The sequence below is a fragment of the Siphateles boraxobius genome, unplaced genomic scaffold (assembly GCF_051911475.1).
Source record: "Siphateles boraxobius isolate OS27281-9 unplaced genomic scaffold, OSU_SipBor_1 61, whole genome shotgun sequence".
Classification (NCBI taxonomy): domain Eukaryota; kingdom Metazoa; phylum Chordata; class Actinopteri; order Cypriniformes; family Leuciscidae; genus Siphateles; species Siphateles boraxobius.
Window position 1 is genome coordinate 365,270 of NW_027509188.1, and position 25,218 is coordinate 390,487.

The 25,218-nt window shown below is 41.3% G+C and overlaps 1 protein-coding gene across 1 annotated transcript; it reads left to right on the forward strand.

The window, feature by feature from the left end:
* The first annotated feature begins 7,763 nt into the window (after positions 1-7,763).
* On the forward strand, positions 7,764-24,496 carry LOC143718579 (uncharacterized). Its single transcript, XM_077209599.1, has 3 exons — positions 7,764-7,901; positions 8,568-8,713; positions 22,620-24,496. Exons 2-3 carry the CDS (start codon positions 8,623-8,625, stop codon positions 23,684-23,686), a joined length of 1,158 nt encoding a protein of 385 aa, XP_077065714.1. The 5' UTR covers positions 7,764-7,901; positions 8,568-8,622; the 3' UTR covers positions 23,687-24,496.
* Positions 24,497-25,218: the final 722 nt, after the last annotated feature.

A 25,218-nucleotide genomic window follows, 5' to 3' on the forward strand; every position in this document is an offset into this window, starting at 1 on the left:
CACCTCTTCTCCACACTTCTAGTCCAACCATTTACATACGGGGGGGAAGTACTCTTGGCAAGGGCCGAACTCCGAGCTCTGAGCCTTCCCCCCAGACAGCCCGCCAAATACGCATTAAACTTTACTCCCTCTAATTGTATGCAAGTGTGAACTTGTGAAGTATTTAATTAAAAACACAATCTTGACCACATCTAAAAAGGTAGGATTATCATATTGGTACCTGTAGCAAGGCTGGATTCCTCTGACATCACTGACCCGTTTGTGCATTGCACGAATACCTTGACAAGGTGACCAGTGCCTCAGCTCACTCTAAATGAATATTATTTGGAACATTACCACTATATGTAGGTTGACAATCCTGCTATTAAAGAGGCTTTTTCCTGCAGAGGTTAGTTTCAACACTTAATATGCAACTGAATCAACAAACCAAGATATTTGAGTTTTCATAGAAATTACAGTTGACCAGTTGTCCAGTTGAAACACACTTAGGTTAAGAAAACCCATGATAATACTATCAATAATGGTTTTCCTAACCTAAGACAGTTGGTTGCAGCTGACTGCAGGTGCTTTGAAAAATGATTGGAACTGAAATCAGGGACACTGAGGAACACTGCTTGAAGACATTACCATTACAGCTTGACGAATTTCATTACGGGGCCTTTCAAAACACCTCCGTCTCAAACCAAGTGATTTAATTAATCTTCTTAGATGCCTTTCACTGCAAGATAAAGAATACATTGCTGTAAACATTTTTCATTCGTATTGGGATATATTGTATATTTAACATCATTTTTATCAAAACAGTACTTGGCACTGCAGTACGATTAACCTTAACTAAGCATAAAGATTACCTGATTTTCTATCCAGAAGCACCAAGAAAAGAGCACATTTCTCTTTGTTTGAAGCCACTGTCAAAAAGCAACTTTATCATTTCATCTACAAATAAGTTAAGGCACATTACTTACGTTTTTTTTTCCCATTCTGAAGTAAGTTTCAACATTCATTCTGTAGTTAAGCAAACAGAACATGATAGTAGCCTATACCATTTAGCAATTAAAGCATAATATATTTAGATAGACACACAAGCCAAGTTAAATGCAGGATACTTATCTCTGTATCCATTATTGATTGACTGAAACACAGTTTCACAATATAGTTTAAGATAGAACCAGGCAAAATCATTTAATTTAACAACTGTTAGTGTTAGACTAATACAGTTAGATAAAAAATTAGAATGAGATTTCAGTCTAATAGCTCGAAAGAACGCTTTAACTTCACGATCGTGAAAACTATCGATAGTTTGCCTACATACAAGCCATAGCTAGTTGAAATATGTCATCTATTTTTTTAAACATGCAAACTCACGGAGTTTGTATGGACAGAAGTGCATGCCTGGGTTAAGCTGCGTTGCTTTGACATTGTGGAAAATAGAATAATAGAAACAAAATGTATTATCCTTTTTACCCGTTATTATTAATCTAAATTAATCTACTGCGAAATATAGGACAAATTTCGTTTTTTATTTATTTAAATTTCGTTTTTATTTTTTTAAATGTACCCTACTTTGTCAGTGAGAAAAATATTATAAGACTACCTTATTAAAAATATTGCTTAAGTTAAAAGACCTGTGTGTGTGTGTTTTATATCACTAGTGCAGTGTCCATTCTCCCAGCTAACACAGTGACGTTGTGAAGACATAACAGGACCGGCCCATATTCGTCATAGCGACATACCACATAACGTTCCAGCAACGTAACTTTGTGATTCCCATAATCGTCGTGGCGACGTTATAGTGGTACGTTGCTGGAGCATGGCAGGTACGTCTTCCGTATTTATTTTTAATATAATTCTCACCTTTAGTCCTTGGAATGAAGATGTGCTTGAACCATAACAATAAAAAAATCAGCATAGAACTTATAAACTCAAACATTTCATTTTCTGCTGAAAAACCTTATAAGTTATAATAGGGAATTGTGTATTGTTTTCAGTTAATACATTTAGGGATTAATACATATATGTAATGGAAACCAATACAAACCCCTATTAAATTCTAAATAGAAAATGGCCCAAAACTACACTGCATTCATTTATTAATCAGCATTAATTCAGTGTTACTTTGTACAATTACTAAGCCAAAACATTTTGAACATTAACGATTTTTTGACCATGTAAAGTGTTAACACGTAATGAGTACAGAAATTGTCCGTCAATTAATTAATCAATAAACATAATCAATGAATAATGTAACCAACTATTATTATTTTTATTGAAAAAAGTGTTTTATCATTAGGGATGGGTGTAGTTAAATAATGATTTTATCACTGAAACTTATCAATACTCTTATTGACACTACTCTCTAATTTGGCGCAAAAGCAATAAAGACAAAAAAAGAATTACAAATATTTAGCAGTTTCTTTATTATTAATTTTAATAGCAGAAATAGGTTAAATAGTTTCCTGAGTGTCCTGCGAGGCTCATGCAACAAATGTCTGGTGGTGATGTGCTTCATTGATTCACTACCAGTAGCAAAACCTGAACAATGTGACAATTACCAAAGATCTATAGTCCTTTAGATTCTCTGAAGTTAACAAATAAAAAAATGTGTTCATAAAGAGTAGAGATATGTAAAAATAACAATATAGATTTCTAGCATCTCTCCTGTATTATTTCACCCACCCAAATATACATCAAGAATTTTTTGTTCAAGAGAATCTGAGATGTCTTATTCCTGGCTGTGTCCCAGCTGTGGGAAACACTCTATCAGACAGTGTTGGGGAAGCAGAGGGAGATGATGAAGAGCTGTAAGAGAAGAGGAAGAGTCTCTTTCTTACCCCACCAGCGGAGGGCAGGGTCTTTTGAGGCAAGATAGGAGGAGGGTCTCTCTCTCTATATTCACTGGAAGCTGAAAAATAAATTGTACCATACTATTGTAGTCAGGTTTATAGCTTTTTGATAGAAAGGTATAAGAAAATTGTCAAACTTACGTGTTCCTCCTCTTCCTTATCCCGAGTTGCACCGTCACTTCATCGTCCTTCTTGGGCAGCTACAAGTACTTTATTAATGTTGCTAATCTATGGCTTTTAATTTTTTTTAATTTTTATTTAATTTTTTTAGTTTATCCCATGGAGAATGTTGTAGCGACGTGGTCAACTGGTCTCCAGATAACTTTCCAGAAAATTGTGTTACAAGTATTATCCTAGTGATATGCCATTTGGATATTATATGGGAAATGTACTTAATTAAGCCCTGCTCGTGTGAGGCGCGCCGCTTCTTTATTTACAGGGAGAGTGGATGAGATGGGAGAGTGTGAAACAAAGCAAGATGGGCTGGTAAGACCTTTGGTCAATGGAAGAGAGTAGGATCAGTTTCCTTATCAGGTCAACATATGATGTTCTCCCTTCACCACAGAACCTAAACCTCTGGGTAGAAGAGGATCCCTCTTGTCCTTTGTGTTCATCAACAGCCACATTAAGGCACATTTTGACAGGATGTAAGGTGGCTCTTAGCCAAGGTCGTTTTACTTGGCGCCATTGACCAAGTACTCCGATGTTTGGCTTTAGCATTGGAAGACAAGCGTAACATGACCAATAAGTTGCCACCTGTTCTAGCAAAACATTACACACAGAAGACAATATTCCTCCGCTCAGGCGAACAACCACCAAGAAAAGGTGTTAAAACCAATTCTCGTCCAGGACAACTGGAAGCTGCTAGGGACTGGAAGATGCTGGCTGATCTTGATCAACGGCTTATTTTTCCACCTGAGATCGCCACCACTAACCCCCGACCAGATATTGTTTTGTGGTCTGGATTAGAGGTCTGCGCGGGACACAATTTTCAGACCCGCTCCCGCCCGCTCCCGCAGTGTTCAGTCCCGCTCCCGCCCGCTCCCGCAAAGATTTGTCATTTTTAGTACCGCTCCCGCCCGCATCTGTGATATAATGTCCCGCTCCCGCCTGCACTTTCTGTCTGACGAAAGGTCTTGGGGAAAAAAATGCGTGCACACAAAATTCCTTACCAATACTTGGTAACATATTTATTGGTCCCATATTACGAACAGCATAATATTCACAACTGTACTTTATCTGAAGCACTAGAGGCGCTCTGTTCCTCGTCCATGCTGTCTATTTTGAACTTGAACTAGCTTTCGAATTCGAACTCGGAGCAGCGGGAAAGGAATTGTCTCTAAACAAGTGTGCGTGAGATTAGGCCCCGCCCTACCCGACAACATTCACAAGTTTAGGCTGCTTAAAACGTTTTTATTGCTGCCAATCAGAATCTCCCTCACAACTACAAATTATGTACGCTACTTAAATCATTTATATATTTTACTTTGCACTCATATTTAATTTGCGGGAGTGCAGCGTATCATCCCTCCCGCCCGCACCCCAAAGTGCACCTCATCATCCCGCCCGCTCCCGCAATGACCTTTAAAAATTTGTCCCGCGCCGCACTGTTTTGCGTCGGGACCCGCGGGTCCCGCGGGACTCCCGCGGGAGTGCAGACCTCTAGTCTGGATCAGCACGCATTCTTCAACTGATAGAGTTAACAGTGCCATGGGAGGATGCGGTAGATGAGGCATATGAGAGGAAGAAACTGCGGTATGCTCAGCTGCCCACTGAAGCAGAACAGCGAGGATGGAGAGTCCGGGTTTATCCAGTGGAAGTGGGTTGTTGAGGATTTGTGGCACACTCCACAACCCGGTTCCTCAGAGACGTCGGATTCAGTGGCCAAGAGTTGCGTCGCACAGTAAAGAACTTATCTGAAGCAGCAGAAAGGAGCTGCAACTGGCTGTGGTTGAGACGGAAAGAGTCTGGCTGGCTGTGTACAGGCCGCCACGCTACGGTTTCAAAGAATTCTTGAAAAACTTGAAGAGTCTGTTGGTTTATTTGTATAGTTTGCATAGTAATTACAGTTATTACGTTCCTGTGTATTTTGCGTGAATGAGGATTGGTATTTGGACAGATATTGTGTTTTGCGGTAGTATGCCATACGGAACCGTTGCCACTGAACCTGCTTTAATGAAGTCAGTGGGGCTTGACAGCCTTAGTCAAACGGGTTGGCGAGTATGGTCGGGTTGCGGAGAGATTGTGGTTATGTCACATGTGAACTACGAGCAAGGAGCAACCTCAGCAGTAGGAGGGATATAAGGGTCAGTAAGCTGGGCTGAGTTGAGTGGGGGATGGAGGGGGGTGACTCTGGAACGCCAGAGTCACTGTCGAACCCTCTTGAGGTGTCGTGGGCTAGTCGACGAAACACAGAGGACGGAAGGTGCCCACTTGAAGACTCTAGAGATGTCCCCTACTCAGCTCAATCCAGACGGTTGTCATGGGGGATCGCACTGTGGTTGCAGCCGTTGTGTGTGCTGACGCGCAAATACACTGCAGCTATTAACACTAGACAGAAGGAGATTCACATCACCATATGGAAAGAAGCATAGGTTACTGTAAAGCTACGTCTTAGTTGGTGCTTATCTTGGCATAAGCTGAGTACAAATCAGCATGAAGTTTTAACATCTACTCACGTGTAATGGAAATCAACCCTACTTTGTCAGTAATTTATTAGTGAGAAAAATATTAGACTACCTTATTAAAAATATTGCTTAAGGTAACAGACCTGTGTGTGTGTGTGTGTGTGTGTGTGTTTTATATCACTTGTGCAGTGTTCGTTCACAGAGCATATAAGCTCTGCTCGCGTGAGGCGCGCCGTTTCCAGCTCTTGCTGTTTTGTAGTTTATTAAAAGTTTATTAATTCTGAACGTGTCGCGTCTCGCCTGTCTATCTATATTGCACCAAATACGACACTGCACTCCCTTGTGAAGTCGTTCGGATGAACGGTGACTGTTCGGTTTTGTTGACGGGGGGTGATTGTGATGTGGGGGGGTGGGTTGGGACGGGTTGTGGTGTCTTACATGCGATTCAAAAGGCACACACACACATTTGCGCGCACACATGCACATTTGCGCACATTTGCACACACACGCAAGGTCTCTCGCTCTCTCCCTCTCTGTCGTGTGGCAGCTACACGGTTTGGAGCTCGCGAGCTCTAGATTCCGGGAGACTTGGGATATCTGAAACATATAGAGATTCCGAAGCTTCGAATATTCGATGTTCATTACTACCGAAAATTCGAAGCTCAAAAAATGGTATACGGACCAGCCCTAAATACTAGGGGAACAGGTATAGTACACTTTTGTTTTTCCTTGCACATTTTTTTTTAAATTAAAAATAAAATGCAGAAGTGACTGCTTTCATTTTAAAATATGTCAGAAATATTTTGTACTTCAAATGTAACGTACTGCAAAATTAGATAACTATGATTATAACCACTGATAATGATATCGAATGAAATTTGGCGGGCTAAAGTAGGCTACAGTACAGCATCAGTAAATAGCCATATTATAGTTGCACATTTAATTATGTAGAGACAAAAACTGATCTTGTAAAAATTGTAAAGTTAACCTTACTGACTGATTTGCATCAACAACTGTTTTGCGTGCTATAGCGAACCAACAGTTTCAGACACCTTGTTCCACGCGATTGTTTTTTTTATTTATGTCCCTGCACGTAAACAGGGACAAGTCATAAAGCAATGTGAAACCTGAAACAGAAATTATTAACTTCTCCTCCATTTTGCTTGGGAACTAATATGGTCGGAACCAAAGTTTACTTGACTACGTTTCCTGGAATCCTGTCAAGGGGAGCACTTCTACACTCCGGTTGGTTGCTGCTGAACCGGGTCAAAGCTTATTACCATAAAGTTGACCTGACTTCAACTTTTCCTCGACGCTCTCGCCGCCCAAGTCACGCCGCGGCGCCCTCGCCGGAGCTCGCCGCCGGCTCTCGTTGAAAATGAATGACTTCCAGCCAGTTTGACGCTCTGGGCGGCGGCGGTGTGAACGCACAGTATGAATGCATATTAAAAAATGCAGATGCAAATCGAATTAATGGAATCGCATAGGATTTTAATGTGAATCGTCTTGAATCGAATCGTTCTGAATTTGCAAAAATCGTTCTTGAATCGAATTGAAAATCTATGAACCATGAATCGAATCGATTTACTGTCTACCCTAAGATTCACAGCCCTAGCAGAAAGGCTTCCCATGATGTTTAATCCTGGCTTGAACATAACTGTAGATGAATGCTTGCTTGGGCTCAGGGGCCGATGCCTGTTCAAGCAATAAGCAAACCAGCTAAATAAGGTCTCAAAATCTGGGTAACCTGTGATGCCAAAAGCCACAACTGCTGGAATATGCAGGTGTACAATAGAAAACCTCTCAGTTGTGCCGTCACTATTACCTTGACAGAGGATCTTAAACTTGCTGAGAACCCCTGGTATTTTATTTCTTTATTCATTATTTACTTTAATGTATTTTATTGTATTTCTTTATATTTTCTTTATTCTTGTGCTATGATGCTTGTCTGTTGTCTAATTAAGACATTTCATATTTTGTACCAGGACATTTATGGTTGTTTAAGTTCTTGGAGTTGTGCAGTCACGGTTGAGACTAACTCAAATTCAATTAGTCATATATCTTTAAGTCCATATAGTCATATTACTCAGTATCAAATTAAATGTTCTTAAGTAGCCTAAAATTGATTAGCTACAGTACGCCTAAACAGTATACCGTTTTGCTTTTTAGACAAATCTCACACTTTTTTTCTTTTTCATTAGAGGTTCTAAATATTTTTAACACATCATTGGACAACATTAATTTATGTATTTCACAAATTAGTTAACTAAAACATTCTGACGTCTCTGTAATTATTTGTCTATTGTATGTTATCCACTTTTGTGGTTTTTTTTTTTAGACAGCAGTGTCTGAACGGGACTTTTATTTTGGAGATGTGACGTCATAAGTATGCGCCGCACTCCTTTATTTGTTGGGATTCGGCTGAAGAAAGGTTTGTGTTCTTAAACATTTTAAGTGTTTAAATCAATGCAACCCATTCAGGCAATCTTAGGTTTTAATTTATTTTTATGTAAAATGTCTTAATAGTTGCTGAATGTAACAATGTAATACTTTATTTACCATTAATGATTGTTATTATTTATGAGTAAAGCGAATGTACACATGAGTAACAGAAAATGTGTGGCTCATTTAGCTCTCTAAACACAAATTCTCTCAATGTCAAGTAGTGATGGAGAAACTGAGCCTTTTGAAACTCCGAGTCAATTGAACCAAATTCTTCAAAATGATTCATTGATTCAAAGCGCTCGAACTACCACCTTTCTGAAGTCACGTGCTGGTCAAAACTGTGTAAATGCAAAGAGAAACAAAGCATGAGTAATGACAACTGTGATTATTAAAATAGTGTAATATATTAAATGTACTTATTAAAATACCAAATATAAATAATAAATATTATATGCCCGTGTAGTATGTATTATTTTATTACATCCTAGTGCTAGTAAGCTTTTTTTAGTCTAATCAGGTGATTTAAGTCCATTAACTCTCACTCTGACTGACTCTCTTAACAGTTAACTGAACTCGAGCCCGATTGAGATTTAAGCCCAGAGATTTAGTGTGGATTTATTTTCTTTCTGTTAATTATTCTCATTTTAAACAGGACAAACATATAGAAAATCTCCTGGTGAAGCTACTGAGATCCACATGACACTATTATGAAGATGGCGTTAACTAAAGAAGAGCGTGAAGACATAAAGATTGAAGAAGCATTCAATGTAAAACAAGAAGAAACTGAGGAACAAACAGGTTGGTTTTCTTTTGAACATTTCTTTTGGATAAAGTAAATGTTAGTGATAAACTTTTCAGTTGTTGTCTATAAGTACATTTTTTCTAATCTTTACCAAACCAGTCTTGAAGCACTCGTTATTCATTGAATCAAGCAATAATTTAGTCACATGTCAAAAGCATTAGCACACAAACAAAATAATAAAACATTTTTCCTGCTGATACATCTTGGTAGAGTTACATTAACTTTACAACAAACTTCAACATAATAGATGTCTTAAATCAAACTGTTTGAATATTTCAAAGCAACACAAACAGTTCCGATCAAACACAAATTGTGCACAAAATCTGTTGTGACTTTCACATCTTCCATTCAGCTCAGTTGTAAATCTGCATCTTAAAGGGAACCTATTATGCCCATTTTACAAGATGTAATGTAAGTCAAGTCAAGTCACCTTTATTTATATAGCGCTTTTTACAATACAGATTGTTTCAAAGCAGCTTTACAGAGATAACAGGAAAATAATGTTGTAATAGTACAAAATTAAATGTCCCCAACTAAGCAAGCCGAAAGGCAATGGTGAAGAAAGGCGAAAAGGCAACAGTGGCAAGGAACCAAAACTCCATCAGGTGACAGAATGGAGAAAAAACCTTGGGAGAACCCAGGCTCAGTCAGGGGGCCAATCCTCCTTTGACCAATGAACGAACAGTGTATGATTATGATTCAGTAGAGCATAACCACCCAGTAGAGCATTACAATAATCTAGCCTTGATGTCATGAATGCATGAACCAATTGTTCTGCATTTTTCATTGAGAGCATGTGTCGTAATTTAGATATATTTTTAAGATGAAAAAATGCAGTTTTACAGATAATAGACAAGTGACTTTCAAATGAAAGATAGGTATCAAAGAGCACACCCAGGTTCCTAACCGACGACGAGGACTTGACAGAGCAGCCATCAAGTGTTAGACAGTACTCTAGGTATGTACGTGAGGAAGTTTTTTGTCTAATAATAATAATCTCTGTTTTTCAGAATTAAGTAGTAGGAAATTACTAGTCATCCAGTTTTTTATATCAGCTATGCATTCCGTTAATTCTGTGGATTGGTAAGTTTCGTCAGGGCGTGAATAAATATAGAGCTGAGTATCATCAGCATAACAGTGAAAACTAATCAGAATCAGAAAGAGCTTTATTGCCAAGTGTGCTTGCACACACAAGGAATTTGTTTTGGTACTGAGGCTTCCAGTGGACATATACAAATACAAATACAACAAGAAACATAATACTACAAATTATAAGATTAAAAAATAAAAATATAAATATATGAGAATAAAAGTATCACAGTTGGGTTTAGTCAGAATAGACATTTTCAGATTTACAGATTATGAACATATTTACAGTGTTTTGAATATTATAAATAAATAAATTCAATTCAAATTTATTTGTATAGCGCTTTTCACAATACATATTGTTTCAAAGCAGCTTTACAGAAAGTGCATTTCAGAAATGTACATAGAAAAAATACAGTTAGTTAATCATGTAGTAATTTAGGGCATAACATATCGCCAGCGTTGAATCGTCTCTTCACATGCGTCGAGTCGTCTCTTCACAGGCGTTTATTCATCTCATCGCAGGTGTTGGGGGATCTGAAGTCTCCGTGAGAGGCTGGATACAAACTGGAGCTGACGAACGTTATTTACCTCGGGACTAGCGTCCCGAGATAACATCAGAAGAGCAGATGGGAGATAATTAGCATAGCTGCTGTTCATAATATTAATGCATTCGATCTGATTCAGCAGTAGTATTAAAGGTTAAGCATTAAGTGAATGCTTGGTTAAAGAGATGCGTCTTTAATCTAGTTTTAAACTGGGACACCGAGTCTGAGTCTCGAACAATATCAGGAAGGCTATTCCAGAGTTTAGGAGCTAAATGTGAGAACGCCCTCCCTCCTTTAGTGGACTTAGATATCCTAGGAATGACCAGAAGCCTCGAATTTAGTGATCTTAAAGAACGCGATGGATTGTAGGGCGATAGAAGGTCCATTAAATACACAGGAGCTAGACCATTTAGGGCTTTATAGGTCAGTAGTAATACTTTGTAATTGATACGGAACTTAATAGGTAACCAGTGTAGAGATGATAAAATTGGTGTTATATGTTCATATTTTCTTGACCTAGTAAGAACTCTAGCAGCTGCATTTTGCACTAACTGTAGCTTGTTTATTGAGGATGCAGGACAGCCAGCTAATAAAGCATTACAGTAATATAGTCTCGAGGTCATGAATGCATGAACTAACTTTTCTGCATCAGAAACAGATAGCATGTTATGTAGCTTAGCAATGTTTCTTAGGTGGAAAAAGGCTGTTCTTGTAACATGAAATATGATTTTCGAAAGACAAGTTGCAGTCTAGTATAACACCCAGGTCTTTTATTGTAGTGGATAAAGTAACAGGACATCCTTCTAAATTAGTTGTATTTTATTGTACAAGGTTTTGCGGGTAGTTTTTTTGACCAATAAGTAATACCTCCGTTTTATCTGAATTTAATAGCAGGAAATGACACGTCATCCAGCATTTTATATCTTTGAGACACTCTGTCAATTTAGATGAGTTAGTGTTTTCATCTGGTCGTGATGAAATATATAATTGAGTGTCATCAACATAGCAGTGGAAATTAATTCCATGTTTTCTTATAATATTACCAAGTGGCAGCATATATATTGAGAATAGCAGAGGGCCTAACACTGATCCTTGCAGCACTCCATAGTCTACTGACGTTATCTTCGATTTTTCCCCATTTAAACAGACAAAATGATAACGGTCTGATAAGTACGATCTAAACCAGCTTAATGCCTGTCCCTGAACACCAGTGTAGTTTTGTAGTCGATCCAAGAGTATTTTATGATCTATAGTGTCGAACGCAGCGCTAAGATAGAGTAGAACTAGTATTGAGATACAGCCTTGGTCAGAAGCTAAAAGTAAATCATTTGTAATTTTAACTAGCGCAGTTTCTGTGCTATGATGCGGTCTGAATCCTGACTGAAATTTTTCATAGATATCATTTTCTTGCAAGAAAGAGCACAATTGAGCGGACACAACGTTTTCTAGTATTTTAGACATAAATGGAAGATTTGAAATGGGTCTGTAATTTGCTAGGTTATTTGGATCTAATTGCGGTTTCTTAATGAGAGGTTTTATTACTGCCAGTTTGAATATTCTTGGAACATGACCTAAAGATAAAGACGAGTTAATAATATTGAGAAGAGGCTCTTCCACTACAGTTAACACTTCTTTCAGTAGTTTTGTGGGTATTGGATCTAATAATTCCATCGAGTCGCATTCCAACTCGCGAAGAGGGGAGAAGCGGTTCCGGGTGGAGATCTCGAAGACCGGGAGAGGCGGAGAGGTTCTTGGTCTGGTCCTGGCTCGTGTCTTCCGCTGCGGGATCACCCAGGGTCCATAGTCTTGTGTTGGTGCTGGAGTGAATGAAGCCAGGGATGATCGCGTCCTGGGTGCTTGCGTCCTGTGCAGAGAAGCACATGGAGTAGACGAGGTCGGAGTCAAAAAGTTACTAGCCACTGACTTGTGAGGATCGGCGCGTGATGTTTCAAGCGCTGATCGCCGATCTTGCAGCTCGGCTTGCCTCTCTAGCAGACCACGGATCTGCTTCTCCACGGACTCCAGCTCGCAGCACCTAATGCAGCTCGAATGTGTCCTCACCTGCACTCAGAGGTAACGTTAGACACACATCCGATATATTTGCCATTATAACAGATGAACAGTAAATTAGTAGTGATACTACAAATATCACTTCTAATTTAGGACTGAAATCCTGGATATAACCCGTATCCTTTCAGTGAAACGGGTGTAAATGAGACGATCGACAGGCGAAAGGCCACGCGTGCAATGCTAGCGGGCTAAAGGCTAGTAGCGGAGATTCGAAAAGTGGGATCTAAGTAGCGAAATCAATGCAATCCGATTGTTTTTTATAAGGAAAAGTATCGAAGATAAGTTCACATGCTATAAAAATAGAAAGTGCTTGTTTATAAATGAGTGGTAAAGAAGAAAATCAAGGATTTATGAATCAATTTGACGGAGCTCCAAACACAAACCGCACGCGCATGCGCAATCAATATTGAATTATTCTGAAAAAAAATCTACATAAGTATCACCTGAGTTGTAGGATATTGCACTAAACAGTGGGAGTATTGCACTCAAAGACATATGCCTTGGGAGGTAGTGTTAACTGTTCAGGAGGGAAATGGCCTGTGGGAAGAAACTGTTCCTGTGCCGAGATGTTCTTGTGGCCAGTGATCTGAGTCGCCGTCTTGACGGTAACAGTTCAAACAGGAGGTGTCCAGGGTGAGTGGAGTCTGTGATGATTTTACCTGCTCTCTTCCTCACTCTGGAAGAGTACAGGTCCTGGAGGTTTGGCAGGGGGGCACCAATAATCCTCTCCGCAGTCCGGACTGTCCGTTGTAGTCTCCTGATGTCTGATTTGGTAGCTGAACCAAACCAGACAGTGATGGATGTGCATAAGACAGACTCAATGACGGCTGAGTAGAACTGAATCAGCAGCTCCTGTGGCAAGTTGAACTTCCTCAGCTGGCGAAGGAAGTACAGTCTCTGCTGGGCTTTTTTTCACAATGGAGTCAATGTGATTGTCCCACTTCAGGTCCTGAGAGATGGTAGTGCCCAGGAACCTGAATGACTCCACTGCTTCCACAGTGCTGTTCATGATGGTGAGTGGGGGGAATGCTGGGCTGTTCCTCCTGAAGTCCACGATCATCTCCACTATTTTGAGCGTGTACTGCTATGCTTACGAGCGTGTCATGCTATGCTTCCTAATGATATCTCCTAAGGGTAGCATGACAGAGTGAACAGCAACGGTCCTAGTACTAAGCCTTGTGGTACACCATACTGAACTTTTGATCGATAAGACATCTCTTCATTTACTACTACAAACTGATGACGGTCAGATAAGTATGATTTAAACCATGCTAGTGTAATTCCACTAATGCCAACATAATTTTCGAGTCTATTTAAAGGAATGTTGTGGTCGATGGTGTCAAATGCAGCTCTAAGATCGAGTAGCACTAATAGCGAGATACGACCACGATCGGATGATAAGAGCAAATCATTTGTGACTCTAATGAGAGCTGTCTCAGTGCTATGGTACGGTCTAAATCCTGATTGAAAATTCTCACAGATACCATTTCTTTCTAAAAAGGAACACAGTTGTGAAGATACTGCCTTTTCTAGTATCTTTGACAGAAAAGGTAGATTTGAGATCAGCCTGTAATTAACTAATTCTGTAGGATAAAGTTGCGTTTTTTTAACCAACGGTTTAATCATAGCCAGCTTAAAAGTTTTTGGTAAGAATCCTAATGTCAAAGATGGATTAATGATATTAAGAAGAGGATCTGTGACCTCTGGAAGCATCTCTTTCAATAGTTTAGTCGGTATAGGGTCTAACATACATTTTGTCGATTTAGATGATTTAACGAGTTTATAAAATTCACCCTCTCCTATAGCAATGAATGAATCAAATTTTTTGTCAGTGAGACTACAATGCATTGTCTGATTCGATACTGTAGTAGATGGTTGCATATTTATAATTTTCTCCCTGATATTATCAATCAAAGTAAAATAGTTCATAAAGTCATTACTGCTTGCTGCTTGGAAACATCTGATCTTGAAGCTTTATTTTTCGTCAAATTAAATTAAATTAAATTGTGTCAAGGTCTTGGAACCGATTATTTCAATATGACAACTTGACAGCTCAACAATAAACCATGAGAAAACATGAGATCAAGTATGTGAACTTGCAACAGAGCACATTTTTATTTTACATTTGATTATTTTATTTCTACATAACTCTCCAGTATATGTAGGTGTGCCTTAAGCAGTCATTCTGAACCAGTAATCATGTTTTTGACAATTCTGCAGGGATGGGATAATGTTTTCCATTTTTAATTTATTTACTACTTAAATGATGACTACATTATTATGTCATTATTTGCCCCATTTTTATTTAAATAATTTAGCACTTTTTGAAAATTAAATTCCATAAATTGTGTATGACCTCTGGAATCATCATTTATTATGCATATTATTAATATTTATAAACTATAAATAACTAATTAATAAGTAATTATAATCTATTAATTACTCTGTCTAATAACGCCTACAAATATAATAGTTACCTGTCTATCAAGCTATGTAGCGAATATTATATTAAGAGATTATCCAAATTTAAAAACAAAAAAACAATTGCCCTATACCTTAAAAGCACGGATTTGTCTGTCACGGCATACTACTTTAAGTCAGAAGCCCACCCCACCGCGTGGGCAAATGAAACTGTGCAGTTTGCCTTACATTCATCATTATTTATTGGACAGGCCCATTGACAATTCCGTATTTTACGGGCCATTCTTTGTAATTTTTTTTGGTAAGCCAAATATCTTGAAACTTGCAATTTCCAGGCATCGCATTTCAGCGTTTTCAGTCTATTTTTGCAATGTTTCAAGGTGTGTCTGTGAAACTTTGAGGTACCATCATAGCAGTTTCTTTCGTGCATGCGTGAATGTAACTACGTACAACACAAAGTACCTCACGCGGGAAACACTTAACGCAAAGAATAATGCGCATAACTAATGTAAATCAAGCAAGCTAGTATGCATATGTCATGAAGTGTTGGCGATATAACACATTAGCAGATTTCAAACTTCTTGCACAAAATAAATTCAAGCTCTTTCAAGGACCTGTATCTATATTTAATTGCAAAAACTTTTCAGGGCCTTGAATTTTTTTTTTTCAGATTCACAAACTATCAAGGATTTCAAGGACCCGTGGGAACTCTGTAAAACAGTTCATTCCAGACTAAAATGCATGTTTGAGCTGTTTTAACTGAAAGCAACTTGCACGGACTTATCTTAAATCTTATCTTGTTTTGTCTCAAGATTCACACCAGTAATGTTTTTTCTAAGTCACATTTATAAAAGCTACTTAAATGGTCTTTCCCTTTCAAGGGAACTTCGAGCTGCGTCAAACGCTGCGGGAACGCCCCTGCGTTGTGCGTCATGAAGCACGTATGGAATCAGCCCAATGGAGAGATGAAACGTCATAGGCGGGTGACGTCATCGACCAGGAAACTATAAAGCACCCCAAAAACACAAGCGCATTAGCTTCTGTGCTTTCAGTCGCGCTACATGTGAATCTGTCCCTGTGTGATATTGTCTGTCTTACATACCCTGCACCACACAAACAATTTATCCCTATATATATATATTGAGAGATTATGGCGGACGAACAGCAGTTTAGAAAGTGTGTTCCTCCCTGCTCGCGTTATTTAACGAGCGGGGATACACATGATCTTTGTGTTGTTTGTTTGGGAGTTCAGCATGCCCAGTTTGCTCTCGAGGGAGCAGACTGTGAGCATTGCGAGCGTTTGCCGTTAAGGACGCTCCGCTCCCGCCGATCGCTCTTTGAGGAGAGCGGTTCGGTGCGCGCTCCCCGCGGTTCGGGTCCCGCTTCTGCCGAGGCAGAGCGGCGGCGCTTATCGTGGGGATCGCAGATGGATCTCACAGCGGGGTTTGAGACGGGCTCTGCCTTATCTCTCCCTTCACCTGTGAGATCCAGTGCCTCAGTCCCGGGTTCGGAAGCACGCGCTGCGGTTTCTTCCGCTCGGGCTGAGGCACCAATGCTGCAGCTATCCAGTTCTGAGGAACTTGATGTTGTTAGTGTTGAGGGAGATGTGGAGGATTCGCCACCCCACACTCCTGAGAGTGATGAGCTTATGGAGGTGTTAACAAGAGCTGTTGAAAAACTTAATATTGAATGGCCAGTGACTAGACAGGAGTCTGTTTCTAAATCAAAGTTGGATGAGAGATTTTTGCCGTCACGTGTGCAGCCTCCACGCCGGTGCCTGCCGTTTTTCCATGATCTCCACACCGAGGTGTCGAAATCATGGAGAAAACCGGTGTCATATAGAGTGTTTAGTCCCCAGACTTCAACATACGCTAATATTATGGGAGCCAAGGCTCATGGTTATGGTGCTTTGCCTCGTGTGGAAGAGACGCTTGCGAGCCATCTCTCCCCCGAAGCAGCATCGTCTTTTAAGGCACCGGCATTACCCACCAAGCCTTTAAGAAACACTTCGGCTTTGGTGGGTAAAGCATATTCGGCAGCAGGTCAGGCTGCGTCATGTCTGCATACTATGTCAATCTTGCAGGCATACCAGGCTGATCTGCTAAGGGACATTAGTGAGAGTGAGGAGGTCAGTACTGACGTAGTTCGCGAACTGCGTCAGGCTGCTGATTTATCCCTGCGTGCCACCAGAGAATCGGCCAAATTAATGGGTCGTTCTATGGCAGCTCTGGTGGCCGCAGAAAGACATTTGTGGTTAAATCAGACTAATATTAAAGAGAGAGAAAAAGCTTTTCTTTTAGATGCTCCTCTTTCTCCCATGGGGTTGTTTGGTGATGCTGTGAATTCAGTTATCGATAAATTCCAAGAAGAAAAGAAACAAACTGCAGCTTTTAAAAAGTTTCTTCCCCTTAAAGTTCATGTCCCTGGGGCTGCTGGGCGGGAGCAGCCCCGGCCGTCTTCGAGCTCATCACATAGAGCGCAGCAGAGGCAGAGTGTCGCGTCTCGTGCTCCCCCTGCTGGACAGTGGGCTCAGCCGCGACACTCTCAGCCGAAGCCTTCTCCCAGTAGAACTGATCTGAGGACAGTTATATTGGCTAAGAAGGCTTCGGCTAAGAAGAAGTCCTGACGCCAAGCCGTTCAGGATACTGAGGGTGGTCCCCACCGAGGCGGAAAGGTGTTCACCTCTTTTTACGGTGCCCATTCCTCCTCGGTGCCCTCAGGGGCTCGTTCTGCCAACCCCGCCTTTATGCCGGGGCACAGACGATCCCAGCGAGCGCTTTCCCGAGGGACGCTCGCTCCCTCTGAGGAGGGTCTCAGAGCGGTCAGACCAGTTGTTCCCTGCCGGTGCGCCGTTACAGGGCGCTGCGTCTGCTGCTCAAGTTACACCAGAGGCCAGTCTCGAGAGGCTGGTACCCTTAGTAGAATTTCTGGCAGAGTGGAAAAGCCTTCCAAAAATATCTCATTGGGTCCTGCAGACAGTAGAAAAGGGTTATGCTATCCAGTTCAGTTGTCGTCCACCAAAATTCAGAGGGGTTCTGCACACAGTGGTGGGCCCCGTGCAGGCTCTGGTATTGGAACAAGAGGTGAAAACGCTCCTTCAAAAAGAGGCTATAGAACGGGTTCCTCCTCCCAGTTTGGAGTCAGGTTATTACAGCCGATATTTCATCGTTCCAAAGAAGGATGGGGGGTTGCGTCCAATTTTAGACCTGCGCATATTGAATCGCTCGGTAGGGAAGCTAAAATTCAAGATGCTCACTATCAAGCAGATCGTGTCTCAAATCAGGTCCGAGGACTGATTTGTCACGATAGATCTGAAGGACGCATACTTCCATGTGTCCATCCTTCCACAACACAGGAAGTTCCTGAGGTTCGCCTTCGGGGGCGAGGCGTACCAGTACAGGGTTCTTCCGTTTGGCCTAGCTTTATCTCCCCGCACTTTCACGAAATGCATGGATGCAGCACTAGTGCCTCTGAGGCTTCAGGGCATTCGTATTCTCAATTACATCGACGATTGGTTGATTTTAGCTCAGACCGAGCAGATGGCGGTTCGGCATCGAGATGTCGTCCTCGCTCATATCAGAAAGTTGGGGTTGAGGCTGAACGCAAAGAAGAGTGTATTATCTCCTTCCCAGAAGACCACTTTTCTGGGTGTCGTTTGGGATTCGGTATCGATGCGGGCGCGACTCTCTCCGACCCGCATCGCTTCGATTCTCTCAGCTGTGAAACAAGTGAAGCTAGGCCAGCTACTCACTGTCAAGCAGTTTCAGAGACTGTTGGGTCTGATGGCAGCAGCGTCCAACGTTATACCTTGCGGCCTGTTGTACATGAGACCGCTACAGTGGTGGCTCAGGACCAAGGGATTCTCCCTGAGGGGAAATCCGCTCCGCACGTTCAAAGTCACGCGGCGCTGCCTTCGTGCTCTGGTCATGTGGAGAGAAACTTGGTTCCTATCCAAAGGTCCTGTGCTGGGGGCTTTTTGTCGTCGCATAACGCTAACGACGGATGCTTCCCTCACAGGGTGGGGGGCGGTCATGAGTGGTCGCCCAGCCCAAGGTCTGTGGCAGGATCATCATCTTTCGTTGCACATAAATTGTCTAGAGATGTTGGCTGTGTTTCAGGCTCTGAAACACTTCCTAACAGACCTGAGAGGCCATCATGTGTTAGTTCAATCAGACAACACGTCGGTGGTCTCTTATATAAATCATCAGGGGGGCCTGCGGTCTCGCCGGCTTTACAAGTTGGCCCGTCAGATCCTCCTGTGGTCCCAAGGGAAGCTACTATCTCTGAGAGCAATGTATCTCCCTGGGTATTTGAATGTGGTAGCAGACTCCCTGTCGAGGCAGGGGCCGAGGCCAGGGGAATGGAGACTCCACCCCGAGGTGGTGGAGCTCCTTTGGTTGAGTTTCGGTCGCGCCGAGGTGGACCTATTCGCTTCCAAGGAGACCACTCATTGTCATCGGTGGTTCTCCATCACTCTTCCAGCCCCCCTGGGGTTGGATGCTATGGTGCAGCCGTGGCCGAGGTCACGTCTGTACGCCTTTCCCCCGATTGCTCTGTTACCAGCAGTTCTGGAAGGGGGTCCGCCGGGACGGGGTCAGTCTACTACTAGTAGCCCCGTTCTGGCCGGCCCGAGTATGGTTTGCGGACCTGATTTCTCTCCTGGACGGTTCTCCTTTGGAGCTCCCGGTCAGGAGGGATCTACTCTCCCAGGCGGGGGGCACGATACTTCACCCCCGCCCAGAATTGTGGAAACTGTGGGCTTGGCCTCTGAGGGGGCCCAGCTCATAGACTCCGGTCTCTCAACCGAGGTTGTTGAGACCATTCTTAACTCCAGAGCTCCATCCACGAGGAAGCTTTATGCCTTGAAGTGGAAATTTTTCACTTCTTGGTGTGGAGAACACCTGCAGGACCCAGTTAACTGCCCAGTGGGTGCAGTGCTGGAATTCCTGCAGGAGCGCTTCTCCACAGGGTTATCCCCCTCCACACTAAAGGTGTATGTGGCGGCACTAGCTGCTTACCACGTCCCTTTCAGTGGAGTTTCTCTTGGGAGACACCCGCTTATAACTCGTTTCCTCCGTGGCACTTTGAGGCTGAGGCCAGCAGTTCGTACGAGGGTGCTGACCTGGGATCTGGCCATTGTATTAGAAGGTCTTTCCCTAGCTCCTTTTGAACCTATCGAAGAAGTTCCCGAGAAGTTTCTCACTTTTAAGACTATCTTTTTGCTTGCTATCTCTTCACTAAAAAGAATCGGAGATTTGCAGGCTCTGTCGGTTTCACCCTCGTGCCTGGAATTTGCACCTGGCATGGTTAAAGCTTTTCTGCATCCTAGATCAGGTTACGTTCCTAAGGTTCCTACTAATATTGTTAGACCTACGGTTCTGCAGGCTTTCTGTCCTCCTCCATTTATGTCATCGGACCAGGAGAAACTTAATTCACTCTGCCCTGTTAGGGCATTAGACGCTTATGTCCACAGAGCTGCCCTGTGGAGGAAATCAGAACAACTTTTTGTATGTTTCGGGCCACCCAGGAAAGGGTGTCCGGCGTCTAAACAGAGAATGAGCAAGTGGGTGGTTGAGGCTATCTCACTTGCTTATGAGTCGGCTGGCCAGCCTTCACCTTTGGTTGTCCGAGCTCACTCTACCAGGAGTATGGCTGCTTCTAAAGCTCTTTTGTCGGGGGTTTCCCTGAGTGATGTTTGTGATGCGGCTGGATGGTCTTCACCGCATACTTTTATTAAGTTCTATGACCTAGACTTAAGCTCTACCCCTGGGGCACAGGTGCTCTCGTCCTCTGTGCGCTAGTCTCACATGACGGTCGTTTGGTCCTATGGCGACGTGGGTATTCGCGTTCCCGCAGCGTTTGACGCAGCTCGAAGTTCCCTTGAAAGGGAACGTCTCGGTTACGTATGTAACCCTAGTTCCCTGATAGGGAACGAGACGCTGCGTCGCTCCGCCATACTCCCGGCACTCCCGTTAGCGCTTCCTTCAAGCCTATCAGAAGCTAATGCGCTTGTGTTTTTGGGGTGCTTTATAGTTTCCTGGTCGATGACGTCACCCGCCTATGACGTTTCATCTCTCCATTGGGCTGATTCCATACGTGCTTCATGACGCACAACGCAGGGGCGTTCCCGCAGCGTTTGACGCAGCGTCTCGTTCCCTATCAGGGAACTAGGGTTACATACGTAACCGAGACGATTTGAACTAAGGCCTAAACCTGGCTTAATCTAATTTAGTAGTATTTTACTGTTAGAGGGGTAACAGTTTAGGACCCAAGGACCAGATGTTTGAAAGAAGACCTGGAGTCAGAATTATAATAAATTGAAGGAAAATTTTACTTAAGATAGTTAAAGTTTTCATTTAAAAACAGTTAATAGTTAAAACCTGCATTTTCATGCAGGTTTTCTGCAGTTTCATCAGCAGAAGTCGGCTTCAAGACTCACACGGGAGTTCGTAGGCTGCCCAGCAGTCATTCAACTCCTGTGATATTTAGAAGGAAAAAAATTGATTAATGTCTTGATTACAATCACGCATTACATATACATTGAAGCAGCAGTTTATTCCAAAATCCACTCCATCAGTATTTAATGGAAACTTATTTTACCGTAAGTTACGCAAGGCAAAAGAATGGCTAAACCGAAAGTCACAGCATTTCAACAACTTCTGCTCACGTGTTTGAAAGCTGCTATTGGATCATTGAGGTTAAATGTCATATTATGCGATTATGCATTACTTTACGGAGAGCTTGCAACCTACTAGCTGGGATCTGCCTTAAGAACAAATGGCGCAACAAAATAATGTACAGAAGTAGTTACAAGCTAGCTAGCAGTTACTAAACCTTTGTGTGGATTGTACTTTCCAATTTAAGTAAGAGCTTACAAATGGCTGGCATAACCAAGTACTCCAAAGGTGCTCAACAGTTTGTGATCACACCAAGAAAGGTGGACAAGAAATTTGCCTTTAAGAAAAGAAATTGTGTCTGGTCTAATCTGCAGGTGGAAGTCTGTGTCCATCCTTGCGGCACTGCAACCACTAAAAACGGACAACAGTCACTCTTGCCCAGTACAAAGGTGTCCAAAAGCCTGACAAAGCTCATTCAGGCATTTGAGCAGATTTCCACCTTTAACCGCCCCTGGAAACTCACTGAAAAAGATAACTAGTTAAAAAAACACAGCCATGCAGTTTATCATGGTTGTCAAAATATACACTCCATTAACAAGGTAAACTTGCAGACACTTTTTTTTTAGAACAAAGTATTTTGAATAACACCTTAAACAAAAGCTTTCCAGTGTCATATTTTGTAATCTATCTCAAAGACGTGTTGTTCATGTTATATTTGTATTAGTCCGGTTTGTCTTATATGCCTACTACTGCTAACTAGAACAAGCTTGTAAGGAGTACTAGCTTACAAAATGAACTGTTTTATCAGCCAGACAGTGACCGTGGATATTAAAGTCAGCTTTATGAATGAAACCTTCTTCATTTCACTAAGTCAAAAATTAAAGTCGTTACAAAAATTACTCTGTCCCGTTATACATGCTGGTGGTAAGGGGTATCATAACTGCCAGATTTCTTAGACTGTCTTGCTTTTTTGGATGTGCCCTAAAGAAAGCAAACAGCTGACAAAATTGAGAAGAGATTCTGAGATAAGGTAACTCCACTTTCATTAGCATATTGGGTATAGTAAACATGTTGTTGACTTTGATGCTTTAATGCTGTATTTTGATGTCTGTTCTTTTGTGCTATTTAACTGGTGTTAATTTGCGTGTTTTTTGCTTTAGACCTAATGGCACTGAAAGAAGAAAGTCAAGAGTTGAACGAAAATGATGAGAAAGATCAGTGTAATGAACATTGTGTCATGACTGGAGAAAAATCCACTGAGACTGAAAAGATTTCATCAAGAAAAGGTCAGAAAAACATATCTAACAATTATTTCATCTGCCATCAGTGTGGAAAGAGTTTCACTCAAAAAGCAAACCTTAAAAAACACATGAGAATTCACACTGGAGGAAAGGCTTACACCTGCCAACAGTGTGGACAGAGTTTTGGACGCAAAGAAAACCTTAAGGCCCACATGAGCATTCACACTGGAGAGAAGCCTTACACCTGCCAACAGTGTGGAAAGAGTTTCACTCAAAGAGGAAACCTTAAAAAACACATGAGAATTCACACTGGAGTAAAGGCTTACACCTGCCAACAGTGTGGACATAGTTTTGCTCGCAAAGAAAACCTTAAAGTCCACATGAGAATTCACACTGGAGAGAAGCCTTACACCTGCCAACAGTGTGGACAGAGTTTTGCGCATAAAGGAAACCTTAATTCCCACATGAGCATTCACACTGGAGAGAAGCCTTACACCTGCAAACTGTGTGGGAAGAGCTACTCACAAAAAGAATATTTTAAGAATCACATGAGAGTTCACACAGGAGAGAAGCCTTTCATATGCTCTCAGTGTGGAAAGAGTTTCAGATGTAAAGTAAACCTTAATCAGCACATGAAGATTCACTTGAGAGTAAACAGTTTTACATGTCATCAGTGTGGAAGGAATTTCACAGACAGCAATCGCCTTAAGAATCATGTAATAACTCACACTGGAGAGAAACCTCACATGTGCATTCACTGTGGAAAGACTTTCATAACCAAATCTATCCTTGAGGTTCACATAAGAACTCATACTGGAGAGAGGCCTTTCACCTGTCCTCACTGTGGAAAAAGTTTCACACATAAAGGAAACCTTAACATTCACATGAGGCTTCACACTGGAGAGAAGTCGTACACGTGTCTTCAGTGTGAGAAGAGTTTCACATATCAAAAAGACCTGAAACAGCATTTGCAAACTCATTCCTGAAATCTGTAGTGTATATATACTGTAATAAACTGTAGTGTTCTGCATATGGTAAGAGGTTTAATAAATACAGCAGTTTCAGAAATCACTTGCATTTTCACTCTGGATGCTGACTTTTAATTGTGTAAAAAGTGTAATAAAAATCATCAAACTTACAGATTTTGTCATCTCACTTAAAATTAAAAGTCATGCAGATGTGAGACCATTTAACTTACTTCATTTTTGATGCTGCCCGAATCCCGTAACAAGTATAACTTTATAGGTATTGTAGTGTTACAAATTTATTAAATGTTTTTAGGTTCCAATACAATAGTATATACACTGAGAAAGTTTAGTAGACTGAATTTAGCATTTGAAGTATAAATGATGATATCAGAATTATCAGTAAGAGATTCAATGCCAGTCCTTATCTCTCTATTGTAAGTCAAGCAATTCAGGTGTCGGACATTAGCTTTTGTCTGTATGCATTTCCCGCGCCATTAAGGTGGGTGATACAGTCGGGCAGATTACTGTAACTCTCCCCCTTTGTTCTAATGGCTCTCGGAGCCACTGTCCCAGTCGGTGAAGAGTCTGGCTGATTGGATTAGGATATTTATAATCACCCTGTTATGCTGACGAGATCAGGGCTGTGGAACTTCCGGTAAAGTGCTGATTCCTGTACTTCACATTTACATGCTTTGTTCAGATTGCCTCCCTCCTTTTAATGTAACTCCTTAAAGGGAATATGAACTACTGTATACTGCTTTAGTTAGACTTGACTTTTGATTTTGGACGAAGCAGACTACAGCAAATAAAGAATCCTGCTTAAACAAGTCTCCTGGTTTTTCGCTTCTGAGTTTTTCTACACTTAAGAACAGAGTATGTGAGCGGTGCGGAGCGGAAAGAATTTGCGCTCCACGCTCAAAGCATTTCATAATTACTCCGCTCAAGCTCCGCTCTGGGTATTCAAATTTCCGCTCCTCGCTCACTCCCCCACTCCGTCCTTAATACGTCTCGCTCCGTTTTCGCTCCATGGTAAAACAATTTTTTTTTCTTTTTTAAATAACACCAACCTCTGGCTCTGATCAGAAGATGCATGTAAGTAAACGAATACGCATTACTAAGAGAAGAACATCCACAGACTTTATTGGAATTTTGAACACGCCCAAAGTCAAACCAATAAATTAGGCTATCCTTTAGCTCACTTTTAAATAAAGCAAAATAAAAAATAAGTTTGGAATGAGGCTAAATAAAATAAATTATCAAATGAAAAACATTAAATAAAAAATATCAAATGCAAAACATTACATTAAATAAATAAAATAAATCCCAAACGAAAATATAAAGTAAAACAAATTTCCAAACGAAAAAATATAGATCTCTTTAAGCCAACTTTTATATTAGGCTATGCTAATATTGAGAAATAGCCTAATATGAACAGGAAAAAAATGCTGGCTTGTTGAACATTTTGTTTTTATTAGCAAAGCTATATCTTCTCCAGTGCTGCGTTAACTTTCAGAAAAACGAGCTTTTGCAGAGTTGCAGGTGCCAAGCAC

Coding starts and splice junctions, on each gene's coding strand:
- LOC143718579 (XM_077209599.1), top strand. CDS start 8,623: ATGAAGATGGCGTTAACTAAAGAAGAGCGTGAAGACATAAAGATTGAA. Junction 8,714..22,619: donor AGAAACTGAGGAACAAACAG/GTTGGTTTTCTT, acceptor TTTTTGCTTTAG/ACCTAATGGCACTGAAAGAA.